Raw genomic sequence first — 20,072 nt, 5'->3', positions numbered from 1 at the left:
AGTTTCACACTTTATTCATACGCTCCAGTTTCTCAAGCACGAGATCTAAAAGTAGTAGTACAAAATTTTAATACAAACTTGGAATCGTCATATTGTTCCATAATTTGTGTGATGTCCCCGTTTCTTCACCTGCCTCATTCTAACAAACAGTTTTGTTATCAGTAATTCTATAACTATTCCTGCAATGTCAAAGCTTATTCGCAGGTTAACTTCATTAACTCTGCCAGAATCGCCAGTTTACTTTTCCCGCGATTATTCTCTGGTTAGGCATTGTTACTTGTTTGTACAACGCATTTTCCACGCTTCTTCCAGATCAGAACTTAAAATGTCTGCTAGCTGGGGACTGTAAAACTGGCCCTTACTAGTATAGCGATCTGGCCAAAAATTTTCTGTCAAAATTCATTTTCTTGGATACACAGAGAAGGTAATACATAATCTTTTTTACCTGTTATTCGTTTATTTCCACTCCTGTAGTCTGAATCTATGGATTTCGAAGTAATTATAACAACGCTCATCATTCACAAACTCTATCAACCACACAATCGGACAGCGGTTGGTATTCATCCGTTCAGCCTTACTCCGCTCAGCTTGTATAGCCAATTGCAGGGAAGTTTGTTTCTACATGCTATGAGGATTTCCATGACAGAGACATCATGTACACTATGCACGCATTCACAAATCAATTTACGATTCATTCAGAAATCAACTTAGAATGTGTTCAAAAATGAAATGTTCAAAAACTGACACGAATGCGTTTCAAAGTCATATGAATAATGGATAGACTAATGTGGGCTGGATACTAGTCGCTTCGTGAAACAAGGTTTTCTTCCCCTCAAGAATATGAATTTGCCCCTCCCTCCTTGCTGCGCATGCATGAATCTGGCAGGTTGGGCGCTCCAGTAAAATTTTTTCCGGTAGCATCGATCTGCTTGCTGCGACTGCTTACACAACCAACAGCCACATTTCTGTATCCAGAAGTGGGAGAAGGTACTACTCAACTGCACAAGTGCATGATCCCGCTTGTAACTGCTAAAATGAATCTAATGTAAACAGTTGTGACGTCACTCTCATCGGAGGCAATTTGTTGTTACGAAGCATTGCATAGTCTTCCTAAAGCCTTTGACACATTTTGCTGTTGGCAGACACTTGTATGAGCACTGTGTTTTCCTGCCTCGAGATGACTGGGTGTTGTGTCGTCTTCATCATCATCATCATCATCATCATCATTCATCCCCATCACGGTCGTAGGAAGGCAATGGCAAACCACCTCCACTAGGACCTTGCCTAGTAAAGCGGTGCGGGCCTCCCGCATCGTTCCCCTACGCTCTGTAAAGATGCATGGGACTTCATTTCATTTCATTTTTTGTTGTTGTATTTGGTGCAGTTCCCTTGCAATTTAAGTTTTATTTTCATTTTTTCTCTCATTCATGTTTTATTGTTGCAGTATTATTCTGCAGTAGTGAAATACAGTAATATCCTTTGTTAGAGTATCGGTTCTTACCAGTCAAAATTACAAAAATGTAACTGAAAACAAAAACAATAAAAAATTCCCCGGTTTTTCCCAGTTTTCTCCGGGATGAAAAAATTCCTGGGTTTTTCCTGGATCTCCCAGTTGTCCCGGGTTGTATACACCCAGATAGCGCATGCATGCTGCACAAGATTTTGAATGTCCTCGTACCCTCTCACACTACCCACTTGTCACTCTTTAACCATTTGAAGCTCATTTATTTTTCTTGCTAAAATTGTCCTGCAAAACTGACATTTGTCCACATTTTCCCCTCTACATTTTGTGACACTTGATAGTGTAAAACTAAAAATTAAATCATTTTGTTTCTCTAGCCTTCATACTATGAGACAACTGTGCTTGTAAAAGTTAAGTTTAGATTGAATTGTAAACATAATTAATTTTTTTATAATGTTACATGAATCTTTTCTTTTAGCATCCTCACAGGAATTTTAAATGACTAATGAGAATGAAATAAAATATTTCAAAATCTGACCGACTAACCCGATGGTGTAAGAAGGCTAGAGAACATTCAAAATTTCACATGGCGTGTATATAATGTAGATTAGGTGACTTCTATAGATCTATATGAGCTTGTTTCCCAGCCTGATACATGACTAGTTCCCTATATCAACTTGTTCATCTCAACTTCCCCCTACACCACTGTGGTACATTGTAAACTGTTATCGTTTGCACCCTGTATAGTTCTTTTCATTGGAAACAAAAACAGTCATACTGAGCTTTCATATTTAAAAAAGTAAGTAAATAAGGCATTCCTGAGCATTGGCCTGTTTTTTTTTTTTTTTTTTTTTTTTTTTTTATATAGGTCTGGCTGGAATTTGACAGAAATGAAAACAAGAAAAAACTGAATATTACAAATGCTCAACAGTTTCTTTGGCACTCACCTTGTATGCCCTAAGAGCAGTGAGCTGGTCACTATAAGCAGTAGCAAACTCCCGCTTCTTTGCATCAGCTGCTTCTTTCAGTGCAAATGGAGCCACAAAGGGAGATTTGTGACTGAGACATGCTGCCATTGTTAGCGCTGAATCTAGGCAGCAAAATATGGCTCCATACAACATAAGTTTTCCTATCCTGTGAATAGACATATTTCAATGCAAAGTTGATTTTATTTTGCTCAAAATAGTGAACATATAATTTAATTAGTGTTTCATAAACATGCACAGGGTGAGCCAGTTTTATTAGGGTTACTTTTATTTTTAATTTTTGGTGATAATCAGTCCTAAGGTAAATGTAAACACAGCCAACTCAACACATATTATGTCAGAATTTATTGCAACTCTCACTTTAGGGGCAGCAACAGCTACTGAATACAAAAATAACATTCTGCAACAACAAATTAGTCTTCACAAGCAAGCAATAGTAACTTCTGACTGAAATTAATATATTGTTGACGCTGTACAGCACAGGCACGCATCCAACGGTCTGCGGGCTGGATTTGGCTCACGATTGGTTTCAATTCGATCTACAAAAGAAAGACATGGGGCAGAGTCATGTTATTTACAAGCTAAGCTGCATTCTACGTGTGGATGGCAACCAACATGCTGTCTCTTCGCTCGAATGGCCACTAACAAACTGAGGCCAAGAAACAGCAGGACTACTCAACCGCTGAGCATGCTGCCCAACATGATGTTATTCATTTCAATAACAGTTTCACAGCCTGTGCCATCTGGACCTTTCTCACCAACACCAGCTTTTCTGAACTGAGCAGGTGGAAACTCTCTCATCAATACATCTATGTAAACCTTCTGGCCTCAGCCTTCATAAATTATTGTCCTTTACCCCCCTATCCCCTTCCCTGTTCCCATTCTAGCATTACACAGCCCTCTATTCCACCAACGCACTCTCAGCCCAACTGCACCTAGCTGCCCTACCCTGTTCCTACCTCATCCCTGTACACTCCCACAAGCAGCACCGACCATCCTCCACCCCCATCCCACTATCCCTCCCCCTCCCCTACCCAGCCTCTTTCTTACCCTGACCACCCTAGTTGCTTCTTCCATCATGAGCACTGCTTGCAGTCTGGGTTCAGCAGCCAGAGACTGTGTGTGTGTGTGTGTGTGTGTGTGTGTGTGTGTGTGTGTGTGTGTGTGGGCCCACATGAGCAAGCGTCTGCATGTTGTCTAATTCTGACAAAGGCTTGTTTGGCCAAAAGCTTTAGCTAACAGTCTTTTTGTTGCAGTATCTAAGCTGTATGGTGAGTAGCAACTACCCTTTTCATAATATTGGCATGAACTATTTGTTGACTTGGCAAATCAGAAGACAAGCTACACTACAGGGTTTGTAGAAAAAGTAATGAGTCTTATTTTTTTTCTAAAACATCTTTATGTCACAGTGCCCTAGCTTGTGGCTGGTACGATGGAGGGGGAAGTCACTTTCAAAACACACATGGCCTCATCGGTTGTCTATGAGCTTCTGTGGTGTTTGCATTGTCACTTTACTGTACTGCTGTCTATACGGTCAGACAAAGCTTAAAAATGCAACTTTCCATTGAAAAGTGTTACACCATCAAATTCTGTGTGGGACTCAGATAACTGGCTATGGAGATGTTGGTCACAATTCAGAAAGTGTTCAAACGTCGATCAAGAGATGCTGTTTTTAGATGGCATAAGTTCCTCAGAGATGGTTGAGAGGACGTGGAACACAAACCGAGCACAGGACACCCACGGAATATAGTGAGGTCAGGACCTGCTGCATACTGGAAGCTGCATCACGACAATGCAGCAGGCCATACCTGCTCCACAGCCTACCACTATCTGGTCCAGAACAGCATTACAACACTTCCCCTGACTACCTATAGCCCCAAAGCTGCCCGTGGACTTTTTTCCTGTTCCCTGTGTGAAGACAGCGCTCAGACGGCAACACCACGAGAGCACTGCAGAGGTCAAAGCGGCTTTGACTCACTGCTCGGTGGATATTCCTGAAAAGGATTTTTGGGGCAACTTACAAGTGTTAACTCTAGAGGAACCTATTTTGAATAATTTTAACTGTTTGTAGTATTATCTTCAGTAACCTTTCCCCATTTTTGGACTCATTACTTTTCATACAACCCCTGTTTACTACTTCTGAGAGACAGGAAGTACTTGGTACTAAACTGTCACCCCATAAATGTTGATTGGCACAAGCACAGTAAATGCAGTACATGTTTATGATGAACTTGGGAAATAAAAGCACACGCTCAACTGACAAAAAACCATTTTCAACAGTTGTGTGTCAATATCGATTATCTTGATATTCCTGGACAAGTAAGTAAGAAACCCTGGAACTGTCTGGGAAGTCATGGGAAGCCAGGAAAGAATGAGATGCTATAAGTGGTATGAAGTGATTAACTATATATCAGGAGGAAATATGCCTTGTGGAAAAACTCAACACTAAGTGAAAAGAGTATTCAGTGGAAGATATAGAACACAAAGCTTTTAACACATACACATTTAAATGGCTCTAAGCAGTATTGCTACATTTACTGTGACTAATTGGGCTGTAGGCATATGCAGTGTAGGCTCGCACACACGTGCTGCAGCGGCTAATTCTTTTTTTGCTTTACTGATGTCTCCACTACCAACGTAAACAGTACGCGCATTTACCTCACATCGACTGGAAGTGCAGCGAGATGCTTCCCCAGAGGTGTGAGCTCGTTCTCTTCATCCAGCGCCCCTATATCGCGCAGCCTCTTTAATGCCGAATCTATACTCTCAACTGGAGGAGGTTCCAACGTACGTTCTGCAAATATAATTCCACATTAGTTCGAAGTGGCAGTAACACAATTTAATCTAAATGCCAACAGGAATACTTGCATATAAAAAAATTAACTGCACAGTGTAGCCCACAAAATAAAAAGTGAAAGAGTAAGGAAATCATAATAATGAATCAGAACTTTCCCTTCAGCTTCCTTCCTTAACAAGCTGAGTCAGATATAAAAAAAGTAGTAGAACCAACATACATCTGATGACAATTTATTTACTCATACATTCTACAAGCAACTAACGGTTCCAAAAGACGATATGCGTAAATCCTGGATGGAATATAAATAAAGAAAGGGGTAAAGATAATCATTCACCACAAAGCTGAGTCACTGAACAGTAAACAGGCATGCAAAGAAAACTGAAATTGTTGATGAGTTTCCAGACAATCACCTCTGTGGCTCTTTAAAACACATAAAGTGATATAGAACAAGAACTTTAAAAGCTACAGAGAACAACAAAAATTCCCACATGCAGCAATCATGCTGGAGGTAGCCACAATCAAGCAACAAACACTACAACAATTCACTGTACTTCATCACCTTTCCTTATGGAAGCCCAACACCAATTACTCTGACAGAGTTTTGTGATGAAATGACTCCTAACATTTATTTTCATCAATAACAGGTCAACTACCACTCGCATTTTTCAGACTTTCGCTTTCGCATTACACTCAATTTCCCAGAGAATTCCCGATTTTCAGTTTTTGCACACAGATCGCCATCCTGTACAGTGTCACAGTGCTGAAGCTCAGATAAGTGAGAAGTTGTATCTTGTATAGTATGTGAGAAACTAAGGGGCTGTGAGATGTAGGGAGGGATGGAGGGAAAGTTGGTCGAGGGCTGGAAGGGGGAGGTAGCAATCTAATGTGACACCGGTGAGTTCAGCCTGGTATAGACTGCATAATTTTTGCCATCTGTATCCTTCCCCCAAAAATCCTCCCTCCCTCCCTCCCTCTCTCTCTCTCTCTCTCTCTCTCTCTCTCTCTCTCTCTCTCTCAATTACTTGGAGAGGGACTGTCCTTACAACACATCCATCAAGTACCATGGCTCATATCTCCCTAGCCCCCATTTCATAGCCTCGATGCTTGCCTGTTAACCTCATCGATCCACATTCACCATCTCTCTCCTCTATGTAGTCTCCCAGGCCATTCTTCCACTTAATCATGTACCACATATTTCACCAGTGGCACATACTATTTTCTTGCTGCTTGTTCTTCACAGCCATCAGCTAAGACTGCCTCCACCCTCCTCCTCCTCCTCCTCCTGTCTTCCCCAATGACAAAATCCTTAGTCCCACATTATTTCCACACATGCTGAGGTGCCATCAAATCAAAAGACTTGCTTTAGACTGCTGAGTCACATGCAAGAGTCTGGTTTTTTTCAACTGGTAAACAAACGATGTTAGCCTAAACACATTATCACCCCCAGTAAAAAAAAAAAAAATCTGAACATGCTCTGAAGAGCTACCAATCCATAAAAGCAGAATTTTCTCGAGAAAACTGTAAAATTACAAGGAGGTTTAATGGCAGAATAACATTTAGTTTCAGGAGTTGGAATTCCAGTACTGCCAAATACACAAATTTAAAAGTGAAAAAACTATTCCCAGCTTTCAGAACTCTCAGTTCCTTCCTTTGGGATGAAAGATTTGGAAGGACCAATGTTGAGAGACACCCATCTGCCTGTTGTGTGATCAAGAAGAGACAAAGAGAGAGTAGGAGGGAAACAGTTGGTCAGTCAGTTGGCCAAATGGTCGGTATCTCTCAACACCTCCCATATTTATCTCTGTCTCCTCTTGCCCTCACAAGATACAAACCTCACTCAAGTTGGGTTATGAGTGATTTAATTTTCTTTCCTAAACCTATCCCTCTATCTTCCATGCTCCAAAAACGAACTAGGAATTTTTTTTTTTCATTTTAACAACAATATTAATTTGATAGATTGCAATTCACCACATAGAAGCGATGTTGAACAGCCGGCAGGCACATTTAAAAGTAGATTCAGCTGTTTGATACTTCAGATTCTCTCTCTCTCTCACTCACTCACTCTCTCACACACACACCAACACACACACACACACACACACACACACACACACACACACACACACACAACACATTGGTCTGGCTGAGCGCACAATGCTGGGATTGCAGTTTAGCAGGTGAACTGTGGTGCTGATAGTGTTTGGTCAGGTGAGCTGAGAGAGAATATGGTATGTTGCAAGAGGAGGGCTTGGGGATAGGTAGCTAGCAGCTTTGAGGAAGGTACCAGGTGAGTGAGTTAAGAATGTGGGTGGTAGGGGTGGTAAGTGCACAGGCAAGACATGCAACACTGGGGTACCAGTGCCAGTGCATTGTGGTGCATGATGAAGATGATATGAATTGGGAGGGCATGAGAGGATGAAATGTAGACTTGGACTGGAAGGAAGTGGCAGGACAGAGGAAGGGGCAACTGTCAGATATAGGTTGGGGAAGGGGGGAACCAGCAGTTTAGCAAAGATTCAAATTGGGAGGATTATAGCAGCAAAGGACACGTTGTCCTGTAATCCCCACGTACGTAGTTCAGAAACGCTGGTGCTGGAGGGAAGGATACAAATGGCACATGTTGTGACATAGCCACTGAACTCTAGCACACAATCCATCAGGTGGTGAACTCTGTTCTCAGCCTCAGTTTGGCAGTGGCCATTCATTCTGATGGAAAGCTGGTTGGTGCCCACATAAAATAGTGCGAAGTGATTGCAACGCAGCCAGTATATGATGTGGCCGCTTTCACAGGTGTCCCTTCCTCTGATGTGGAAGAATAAGCTTGTGGCAGGGCTGGAGTAGGACATGCTGGGTGAATGAATCAGGCAGGTCTTGCACCTGGGTCCTCCACAGGGATATGGCACCCATGGCAAGGGATTCAGAGTTAGAGAGGCATAGGGATGGATCAACACGTCTTGTAGATTGGGTGAGTGACAGAATAACTCTTTAGAAGATTGGGAAGGATCTTGGGTATGATGTTCCTCATTTCCAGGCTTGATGTTGCATAAAATTTCAGCGAAGGATATGGATCTTTTGCTCCAGTCTTTTCACAGGCTTTTCCTGTCCTATCAGGCATCTTCCACGCACTTAAGTTTTTTTTTTTTTTTTTTTTTTTTTTTTTTTTTTGTGGTTTTCGGGCGCACAACTTCAATGGTCATTAGCGCCCTGACTACTCTAAGAATGCACCGCGAGGCACAAGTTGACAACAACAACTAAAAGGGAAAACAATAAAAGACAGACTGACAGGCATAGGATTAAAAAACATCATCAAATGTCCTTAGCGAGGTGTGTCAAATTGATAAAACAAAGAACACGAGCAGCTGCTCGTGGGTCATCCGCTAAAATGGCATCGAAAGTATTAGGCAGGTTAAGATCGAGGCGCAGTGTGTTAAGATCAGGACAGGACATTAAAATGTGTCTAACCGTCAGCAAGTGCCCACATGGGCAGAACGGCGCCGGCGCAGCCGTCAGCAGATGGCGATGGCTGAACCGGCAGTGTCCAATTCTTAACCTTGCTAAAACGACCTCCTCCCGCCGAGAAGGGCGTGAGGAGGACGTCCAAGCCACGGGAAGAGGTTTTAAGGCCCGAAGCTTGTTGTCGGTAAGTGCAGCCCAATCGGCATGCCACAGCGACACAACGCGCCGACAAATGACCCTGCTAAAATCGGACGAAGGGACACAACAAGAAGCTGTCCGAGGCTGGAGGACCGCAGCCTTGGCCACGGCATCTGCAGCTTCGTTCCCAGGGATACCGACATGGCCAGGAACCCACATAAAGCTAACCGGCGTACCGACGTCCACCAGCTGCTGAAGAGAGCGTTGGATCCGGTGTACGAAAGGGTGAACCGGGTACGGATCACTGAGGCTCTGGATGGCGCTCAGGGAATCTGAGCAGATGACATAAGCAGAATGTCGGTGGCGGCAGATGTAAAGAACAGCCTGGTAGAGGGCAAAGAGCTCAGCTGTGAAGACCGAACAATGGCCATGGAGCCGGTATTGGAAACTTTGTGCCCCGACAATAAAGGAACACCCGACCCCGTCATTGGTCTTAGAGCCATCTGTATAAATGAAAGTCATGTTGTTGAACTTCGAACGAAGTTCCAAAAAACGGGAGTGGTAGACTGAACCGGGGGTGACCTCTTTTGGGAGCGAGCTGAGGTCGAGGTGAACGCGGACCTGAGCCTGGAGCCAAGGTGGCGTGCGGCTCTCGCCCACTCGAAAGGTTGCAGGGAGTGAAAAATGAAGGTGTTGAAGGAGGCGACGAAAGCGAACTCCAGGGGGTAGCAAGGCAGAGACATACAACCCGTATTGAAGGTCAAGAGAGTCGTCAAAAAAGGAACGATAAGACGGATGGTCGGGCATTGACAGTAGCCGACAGGCATACCGACAAAGCAGTATATCGCGCCGGTAGGTGAGTGGCAATTCGCCAGCGTCAGCATGAAGACTCTCTACGGGACTGGTATAAAATGCTCCGATCGCAAGTCGTAAACCCCGATGTTGTATGGAGTTGAGGCGGCGTAAGATGGATGGCCGTGCAGAGGAGTATACGAAGCTCCCATAATCCAGCTTGGAGCGGACGATCGACCGATATAGACGAAGTAGGACGGTTCGATCCGCTCCCCACGACATACCACTGAGAACACGGAGGACATTTAAAGAACGGGTACAACGGGCGGCCAAATATGACACATGTGGAGACCAGCTAAGTTTCCTGCCAAAGGTAAGGCCTAAAAATTTGATTGTCTCCACGAGTGGGAGAGCAACGGGACCAAGTCGTAAGGACGGTGGGAGAAACTCTTTGTAGCGCCAGAAGTTAATACAGACCGTCTTCTCGGCAGAAAAACGGAAGCCATTGGCGACACTCCAGGAGTAAAGACGGTCAAGAGAACGCTGAAGACAGCGCTCCAGGACACGTGCACACTGCGCGCTGCAATAGATGGTAAAATCGTCCACGAAAAGGGAGCCTGATACATCAGCTGGGAGGCAATCCATTATTGGATTGATCGCGATGGCGAAGAGAGCGACGCTCAAAACTGAGCCCTGTGGCACCCCATTCTCCTGGCGAAAGGTGTCGGACAGGACAGAACCCACACGTACCCGAAACTGTCGATCCATTAAAAAGGAATGAATAAAAAGAGGGAGGCGACCGCGAAAGCCCCATGTATGCATGGTGCGGAGAATGCCCGCCCTCCAACAGGTGTCGTAAGCCTTCTCCAAATCAAAGAACACAGCCGCGGTCGGGCGCTTCCGCAAGAAGTTATTCATAATGAAGGTCGACAAGGTAACCAGATGGTCAACAGCAGAGCGGCGCCTTCGAAATCCACATTGTACATTGGTAAGTAGGCGTCGAGACTCGAGCAGCCAAACCAATCGAGAGTTAACCATTCGCTCCATCACTTTACAGACACAGCTGGTAAGCGAGATAGGTCGATAACTGGAAGGCAAGTGCTTGTCCTTCCCCGGCTTAGGAATCGGGACAACAATAGACTCGCGCCAGCATGCGGGAACATGTCCCTCAATCCAGATGCGATTGTATGTACGAAGAAGAAAACCTTTACCCGCAGGAGAAAGGTTCTTCAGCATCTGAATATGAATAGAATCAGGCCCTGGAGCGGAGGACCGTGATCGGCCAAGTGCGGTTTCGAGTTCCCGCATGGTGAATGGGGCATTATAACTTTCACAATTCGAGGAGCGGAAGTCAGGTGGCCTAGCCTCCTCTGCCTGTTTGCGGGGGAGGAAGGCAGGGTGGTAATGAGCGGAGCTCGAAACCTCGGCGAAAAAGCGGCCGAAGGCATTGGAGACAGCCTCAGGGGCCACAAGGACTTCATTCGCGACCTTCAAGCCAGAAACTGGGGAGTGGACCTTAGTGCCAGATAGCCGGCGCAGGCTACCCTAGACAACAGAAGAAGGGGTAGAACTGTTGAAGGTGCTTGTGAAAGCAGCCCAGCTGGCTTTCTTGCTTTCTTTAATAATACGACGACACTGAGCACGTAATCGTTTATAATTAATACAATTCGCCACTGTAGGGTGGCGCTTAAAGGTGCGTAAAGCACGTCGACGAGCACGTAAAGCATCTCTACATGCTGCGGTCCACCAGGGGACCGGTACGCGACGTGGAGAAGAAGTAGGGTGAGGGATGGAATATTCAGCAGCAGCGAGAATGACTTCCGTGAGGTGTGCGACCTGACGATCGCAGCTTGTGAAGGTTTGATCCGGAAAGGTAGCCCTGGAAGAGAAGAGCTCCCAGTCTGCCTTGGAGATGGTCCAACGAGAGGAGCACGGAGAGGGAGTATGCTGCAGGAGATGGATAACACACGGGAAATGGTCGCTCGAATATGTATCAGAAAGTGCATACCACTCAAACCGGCGTGCAAGTTGGGGAGTACATATAGAGAGGTCTAAATGGGAATAGGTGTGAGATGTGTCCGAAAGAAAAGTAGGGGCGCCAGTATTGAGGCAGACAAGATCGAGCTGGTTGAAAAGGTCTGCTAACAAGGAGCCCCTCGGGCAGGATGCTGGAGAGCCCCAAAGGGGATGGTGGGCATTGAAGTCTCCAGTTAACAAAAATGGTGCAGGTAGCTGAGCAATAAGTTGCATCACGTCTGCCCTGGTAACGGCAGATGACGATGGAGTGTAAACGGTACAAAAGGAAAACGTAAAAGTGGGGAGAGTAATGCGGATGGCAACTGCCTGCAGGCCGGTGTGCAACGTGATGGGATCGTAGTAAATATCATCCCGGACCAGCAACATAACCCCTCCATGAGCTGGGATACCTACCACAGGGGGTAGGTCAAAACGCACAGAGGTGTAGTGTGCCAAGGCAATTTGATCGCATGGGCGTAGCTTCGTTTCCTGGAGGGCTACGACAAGCGGACGGTGCAAGCGGAGCAGCAACTTCAAGTCCTCTCGGTTGGAGCGAATGCTGCGAATATTCCAGTGAATAAGTGCCATCGTAAGAAAAGAAAGATGAGAGAAGTGGTCACCTCGAAGGCCGCTTAGGGCCTGGCTTCGAGCGAGCACTGCCGCCGCTATCAGTAGGCGGACAGTCATCGTCCATTGGGTCTATAGGGTCATCGGCCATCTCGGGAGGATGGCCGGGAGGGGGAGCTTCCTCCGCCAGTGAACGGCCAGATGTACGGCGACCAGCGGTGCGGCCAGGCGAAACGGATGACGGCCTGGGGCGGCAGCCGCTGGGTGGCGCAAGAGAAGAAATGCGCCGTGGCGGGGAAGGAGAACTGTGCTTCCTATGTGCCTTTTTGGAAGGACGTGTAGTGGAAGTACCGGTCGAAGGCTGTGAGGTTGAGGTACGGAGGAAGTCTGCACGGGATGGTTCCTTCTTGAAGGCCCGTGCATCTGACTTCGGTGTCTTCGTTTTAGCAGAAGCTGAAGAAGGTGCTCGTGTCTGTGGGGTGATGGGAGGAAGAGGAGACGTCGACCGCGCGATCTTAGCACTGGCCGAACGGACGACCGTGGTGCTGAAGGTCAGATCGCATGTCTGGGTTGCTACCTCCCGGGTAGTCCGAGGAGAGGCGAGGACAGTACTGTATTTCCCCGCTGGGAGCAGCGTGGGCTTCCTACTAGCCAATAGCTTGCGAGCAGCCGAGGTGGACACTTTCTCTTTGACCCGAATTTCCTGGATACAGCGTTCTTCCTTATAGACAGGACAGTCGCGGGAGGATGCTGCATGGTCACCCTGACAGTTCACACAACGAGGAGACGGAGGTGGACAGTCACCCTCATGGGCATCCCTGCCACAGGTGACACATTTAGCCGCATTGGAACAAGACTGTCGAGTGTGATTGAAACGCTGACACTGGTAGCAGCGCGTAGGTGTCGGGATATAGGGGCGAACAGAAATAACCTCGTAGCCCGCCTTGATGCGCGATGGCAGCTTAACACTATCGAAGGTCAAGAAAATTGTCCGGGTCGGTACAAGGTCATTGTTGACCTTTTTCATGACCCTATGGACAGCCGTCACGCCCTGCTCAGCGAGGAATGATTGAAGCTCCTCGTCAGTCAATCCGTCGAGGGAGTCAGTATAGACCACACCACGAGACGAATTCAAAGTTCGGTGGGCCTCCACCCGGACAGGGAACGTGTACAGGAGGGTGGCCCGAAGCAGTTTTTGTGCCTGAAAGGCATTCTCAGTTTCCAGTAATAAGGTGCCGTTACGCAACCTGGTACAGGATTTGACAGATCCGGCTATGGCATCTACGCCCTTCTGAATAACGAAAGGGTTGACAGAGGAAAAATCCTTTCCGTCCTCAGTTCGAGAAACTACGAGGAACTGTGGGGCAGGCGGTAGTACTTTTGTCACTGTTGGCTGGTCACGTTTCCGTTTTTGGGTCGAAGTCGAAAGAGATGGAGTAGAATCCATTGCGGAGGAATCCCCCATGATTGCCAGCGTCTCCGATGGCGCGCTCCTTCCTTGTGGGGACCCTCTCAGAGGGCACTCCCGCCTTAGGTGAATGTTTACACCTCAGGTCACACCTCCCGAGAAACAGACGGAGGGACCAATCGGCATGGTCAGAAGGTATCAGCTCAGGCAATCACCCCTCCCCGGGCCTGGCCTTTACCAGGGGGTACGCGCGTGACTTACATGTCTACCCAGGGCGGGGACTTACGCGTTACCCCGTCACCGGCTACGCGTGCGAACGCGTGGGTCGGCCTTCAGACACGCACAGGGAGGAAGGAAGAAGAGGAAAAAGAAGAGAGAGAGGGAGAAAGAGGACAGACTGTCTCAAACGCCGAGGCGGAGACCAGAGAAGGCAAGGAGAAGAAGGCAATGAGAAAGCAAGGGGAAGAAGGCAATAAGAAGGCAAGGAGAAGAAGGCAATGAGAAGGCAAGGAGAAAAAGGCAATGAGAAGGCAAGGAGAAAAAGGCAATGAGAAGGCAAGGAGAAGGCAAGGGAAAGAGTAAGGAAGACAGTGAGGTGGAGAAGAGCAAAGAAAGGAACCAACAAAAGGAAGGAAGAAACGAGAAGTGAAAAAACCAAAAGGACCACGATGATAGGTCGTGGAACCGTCCGTCTCCGGACGCAGGCGCGAACTACCCCCGTGAGGGGGATGGACTCCTTGTAGTCGCCTCTTACGACAGGCAGGAATACCGCGGGCCTATTCTAATCCCCGGACCCGCAGGGGGGACGCACTTAAGTGTGAACTGCAAGATAGTGATGTAGAGGTAGATCACAGGCAGGGCCAACTGTGAAAACTGATATGCCATATACCAACACTGCTGCAATCACCATACAGGTTTTTGTCAATTATGACAACCAACCAATTATCCACCAGAATAAATGCCACCGCCCAGCTGAGGCTGAGAACAAAGTTGACCAACCGGTGACACAACATGTTCTTTGCTCCCATAATCCTCTTCACCTCCAGCTCTGCTAACTCACTGCCCCCACATCCTGAAACCAATCGTTTCCACCTTCGTGAATCCCGTCACTCCCTCCCAGTCCAAGCCTCCGTGTCATCTTTGTTGTGAGCCACATCTCTCCAGCTCTGTTGCCTGTATGTCAAATGCCTTGTCCACGCATCTACCACCTCTCCCTCCCACATCTCTATCCTGCACATCTGCTACCTCCCTTCGAGCAGCTAGCTACCAGTTCTCTTGCTTCCCACTTCTTTCTCCCAAGAATCTGTGTCTAAAAATTAAGGTGCACAGGTGTGTGTGTGTGTGTGTGTGTGTGTGTGTGTGTGTGTGTGTGTGTGTGTAAGTGCGTGCATGTGCACACACTGGCTTGTTGAAAGATTTTTTCTGAAAACTGGAGAAATTTGCATTGTTTTTGTGTGTCTGTCAGCAACTTGACGCTTCTGCTATTCAGTGAGTTGTCTCCTTTACTTTTAAATCATTTACGAAACACTTTCAAAGGTAGACCCAGCTATTGGATACGGCCCTTCAAACATGGAGAAACCCTGAATGGAATAACAACAATATGAAAATGTAAATTGCTACTAACCATATAGAGGAGGTGACGAGTGACAGACAGGCAAACTGAAAAAAAAAAAAAAAAAAAAAAAAAAAAAAAAAAAAAAAAAAAAAACTGCTAAATATTATTGCCTACCAGACTAAGACTTTCATCAAATACAGGCACAAAAAATGCATGGCCTCTGTATCCAGAAAAAACAGTGGCCAAGCGTGTGTGTGTGTGTGTGTGTGTGTGTGTGTGTTTTGTTTTGTCTATATCTGATGAAGGAATTAGTTCAATAGGTAATAATGTGTATCAGTCTTTTTTTTACTGTGTCTGTCTGGCACAACACTTGCCCAATGTGGTGAGTACCTATCTATCCTTTTCATACTGATGCTTCAGATTTAGAAACACACACACACACACACACACACACACACACACACACACACACACACTCTGTGCTGAGGCCTGATTGAAGTTTGTAGTGAACTTGGCTGGGATGGGTATTGCGTGTACCATATTTACTCGAATCTAAGCCGCACCTTTTTATATTTATAGAAGACGAGCTTTTTTCTTTGCCCCGAGTTACGACCACTGCATTTTCATACATTATCCAACGAAGTAAATAGAAATTCTGTATTGTTCATCTTCGAATGTAGCAGCCTTTCAAACATTCGTAGCAACAAAAATAAATTTCTTTACACAAAAATACCAACAATGCACAAGGCCTTATGATTGTTGCACGAGTAGATACACTGAGGCTCATTAATATTTCACGTAGTGGCACCTATTGATTCGTGGAATTTTGTGAAGTGCTTGTTGGTGTTAGTGAATCATACTGAAGTGCTTTCATTATAGAGCCAAATTCAAGAGGGGATTTATTTCTTTTTCAGAACAAAGTTCTAATCGTGCCGCAGGTCTGCGATACGGGATTGATGAGAGCAACGTCAGGTGATGGCGACTGCAGAGAAACAAATTATTTGAATGTTCAAGTAGCAGGAAAGCATTTAGTGGGCCAAAGTGTGGCCGATATCATGCACTAGAAGTGATTTTAAATGAATTTGCTAAGTAACAGCGTTAGAAATTCCTGCCTGTGAATGCCAAAATTTTAAAAATTAATACACATGAAATTGCTAGAGAGCAAAAAATCGAAAATTTTAAGGCTAGTCGCAGCTGGATTGATCTGTTTATGAAGCACTGGGGTTTTTCACTTCGGAGGCAAATTTCAGTTGCACATAATGCTGAAAAATTATGAAGAAAAACTTGTGGAATTTCAGTGCTTCATAATTAGTAATACCTTCTTGGTCAGATAGGAAATACTGACCAAACTCACATATATTTTGACATGCCGTCAAATTATATGGTTGACGCCAAAGGAAAGAAATACATAAGTGTTCTTACATCAAGGAGGTGAAAAACAGCGGATCTCCGTCATGATAGCTTGCACAGCAGATTGACATAAATTAGCCCCATACATAGTTTTCAGGAGAAAGTCTTTACCGAAAATGGAAGTATTTCCAAAAACTGTAATTGTACGAGAAAACGAAACTGGGTGGTTTTCGGAGGAATGGTGTTGGAATGGATTAGGTGTGTGTGGAATTGTTGTCCTGGTGCAATGCTTGGTTTATGCAGTCTGTTGGTAGTAGATGCATACGCAGGCCATACAACACCTGCAGTACAAAGAAAATTAGAGGAAAGCAAAACGGATTTGGCAGTAATTCCAGGCGGAATGACGTCAGTTCTGCAACCACTTGACATCTGTTAGAATAAACCATTTAAGGACAAGCTTGAACGCATGTACACAGACTGGCTTTCGAAAAGCGACAGACAGCTGACACCGACAAGATGTGAAAAATGCGCAAGTTTGTCACAAGTGTGCCAGTGGATTTATGATGCAAGGAAGTGTGTCCAAAGCAGACTGTGGAACAAGCAATTAAAAAATGTTCAATATCCAATGCACTAGATGGCACGGAGGACGATCCTCTGTATGAAGAAATGAGCAACAAAGAATCGAGTGATAGTGATTCAGAATCATGACTGATATTTTAAACATTTCGTATAAGATGTATTACAAACCTAATAAAATTTTGTTTTAAATTTCAGCATTTATTTTCTAAGTTATTTTCATTCTTATTTTACGAGTGTTACTACTCTGCATTCAAAAGGATAGAAAAGCGTAGAGAGCTGCATCAAACCAGTCTACGGACTGAAGACAACAACACATCGTGCATTTCAAGTCATCACTAAATATCTACTACAAAAATCCGACTGGCAAGACTGTTTGGGATGTGTGTCAATATGTCCAACTCTATGTTCTGAATTATTTTTTTCCTACCTGTGACAAGAAATGATTACTAATAGGAACTTTTATGAATCATGAATCACATGCAGTATTCTCTTCACCATAAGAATAATACGAATGTAAACATTATTCCACGTATTCTTTCGTATTTGCCGCTATCTTATTTAAATCCTGTCTGCGTAACAAACTACGAAACTAGAGTGAGACAACATCAAACATGGAAGAATATACATATCATGTCATGTTTATATTCATATTATTTTTATGCTGAATAGTGATACAGTCAGAAATGAAGCACGGCAAGTGACTAGATTTTAAAATCTAAGATGACTCTAATTTCTGTGCAGAATGTAATGTACTAAAGAGCTGTCTGCAAAGATTTTCAAACAGAGAAAAATTTTCGAACTCTCGTTCAGAACATCTTCTATCATACGCAGTCTATTATTTGGTTGTTGTTGATCATTATCAAAGAAAGCAGCAGTGTAAGTAACAACAAATAGCAGTCTCTTGCCATTGTTTCGCTAATGAGACAATTCCTCTCTTCTTTTTTATTGTAAGCGGTGGTAGTGCGCACCAATGCAAGCCGTGCCGCGAGCGGCAACAGGTCGTAAACACACATTATCAGAATGCGACACACAATGCATGACACAGTACAATAACGCATTTTTAGCTTAGAGTGAGGTAAACATCTATAAAAAAAGATAACAGTACTTATCAGATCAAAACAAAACAAGGAATCAATTCAAACCAGATGAAGCACATGAAAAAGGAAGGGTACCCGTATAAATACGGATGGAGCGCCTGACGCATAGCAATGGCTACCTGGTAAAGCTTAACTGTTAAGCTTACGACTCGAGCCAAACTACTGTAGTTGTATCTTCATCCATTCGATCTAAATGAATCAACTTTGTTTCAATTTGGAGGTGCGGTCTAAAACTTTTCTCTCCCCTTGAATTTTGAGTCTCAAATTTCAAGTGTGGCTTAGATTCGGGAAATTTCTTTTTCCTTGATTTCAAATCTAATTTTTCAAGTGCGGCTTAAATTCAAGTGCGGCTTAGATTCAAGTAAATACGGTATTTCTCTACACCCGAGTAAGGACTGTGTCCAATAGCTTATTTGCTTCAAAATGTGTGTGCCTGACACTTAATGTCTCGTCTATGTGGTGAGTTGCAATCTATCAAATCCATCACAGATTTTTCACTTTTAAAAATGTCCATTAGCAATAGTACTGTAATGTCATCTCCTGGGGGGTGGGGGTGGGGGGGGGGGGGGGGTGGGGGGGGTACATACTGCCCAGCGATTCTGTCTTCTCTTAATTTTACAACAACCAATCTGTCAGAGTTCTACAAATGTTATGTGCAGGAACACAGTGCTCCATGTTTCTCTGCTTCATTATTACTACCTGGTGAAGTTCAATATTCCTCTCTGACCGCGTTCCAAGTCTCTGTAACTGGACACAGTCGCTTCTGCGTCACCCGACGGTGCAATTTTGGAGAACAGTTACGTGTCCTAACTACGAAGAGACGAGATTCTGTGAGACACGTACTAACCTAAGACTTTGTGCACGTCGGTGCCCGCAAACACGGGCATCGTGAGTATCCGCAGCAGCAACTGCTCGAGGGGAACGCGGTGGAGCTCGGGGACCGGCTGCGAGTCGAAGTGGTACTGAAAGCGGTGGTGCGTGTACAGGTAGCAGCACACCCCGGGCATCACTCGACCCGCGCGACCCTTGCGCTGCCTCGCATTAGCCCTCGACACCCACACCGTGTCCAGACTCCCCATATTCTTGTTGGAATCAAATCTGTGGGCAAAAAGCAAGACTCAAATTGAAGTTTTATTTAGGACAGTGTACCGACAGAAGGCAAGATATCGCTCTGTCGGTGGGACGAGTGCGAGACTTACACTTACACTGACAAATTCACAAAAAAGTTTGGGACAGTATTCTCTGCAAGGTAATCAACCTAGCAAATAAACTGCCCAACAATATATGAGAGAGTTAACTAAAACCAAGAAGTTTTAACAAGCATTTAAAACATTTAGCATAAGTAATACAGACAAAAGAAAACTTTTATATGTTACAGATATGGAACACTACAACTGTGATGAATAAAAGTTCCATAAGTAACTGCAACCTATGCAACTGGTAACAATGATTTCTGAAAATCTTTATCAATGTTACCTGCTATGTTACTAAATGGCTAAATGGTTACATGAACCTCTACATAATGGCTTCCATGGGCAACAAAATTTTGATTTTCAATATCTCATATAATTACTGACAGAATTCAAAAATTTAAAATTCTATCACAATCTACTCGCTAACAGTAGACTAGATTCATCCAGCATTTGAGAATGAGAGCACTTAGTGACATCTAACAGACACAACTTCAGACCTTTTTCAAAATTATTTCTCACTGACATATCCTACAACATAATGAAACAAACAAGGTTTATCGCATACTACATTTTCACTGTTCTTGCAGTAAATATTCAGCATCATGCATGATTTTTTAATTTATTACTCCCTTACTACTAACTGTATTCGCAACATATTTTGCACCCACTCTCTGAA

The 20,072-nt window shown here is 44.7% G+C and overlaps 1 protein-coding gene across 1 annotated transcript in view; it reads right to left on the bottom strand.

The window, feature by feature from the left end:
• LOC124551227 (putative ATP-dependent RNA helicase DHX57) overlaps positions 1–20,072 on the bottom strand; it is a 239,536-nt gene that overhangs the window by 50,694 nt on the left and 168,770 nt on the right. Inside the window, exons 17-19 of the mRNA XM_047126220.1 lie at positions 19,051–19,301; positions 5,107–5,242; positions 2,410–2,596 (exon numbers count right to left, since the gene is read on the bottom strand). Of these exons, the coding sequence (XP_046982176.1) occupies positions 2,410–2,596; positions 5,107–5,242; positions 19,051–19,301 (574 nt within the window). The remainder of the gene's footprint in view (positions 1–2,409; positions 2,597–5,106; positions 5,243–19,050; positions 19,302–20,072) is intronic.

Source organism: Schistocerca americana, chromosome 9, assembly GCF_021461395.2.
Source record: "Schistocerca americana isolate TAMUIC-IGC-003095 chromosome 9, iqSchAmer2.1, whole genome shotgun sequence".
Taxonomy (NCBI): domain Eukaryota; kingdom Metazoa; phylum Arthropoda; class Insecta; order Orthoptera; family Acrididae; genus Schistocerca; species Schistocerca americana.
This window is presented reverse-complemented; position numbering and strand designations above follow the sequence as displayed.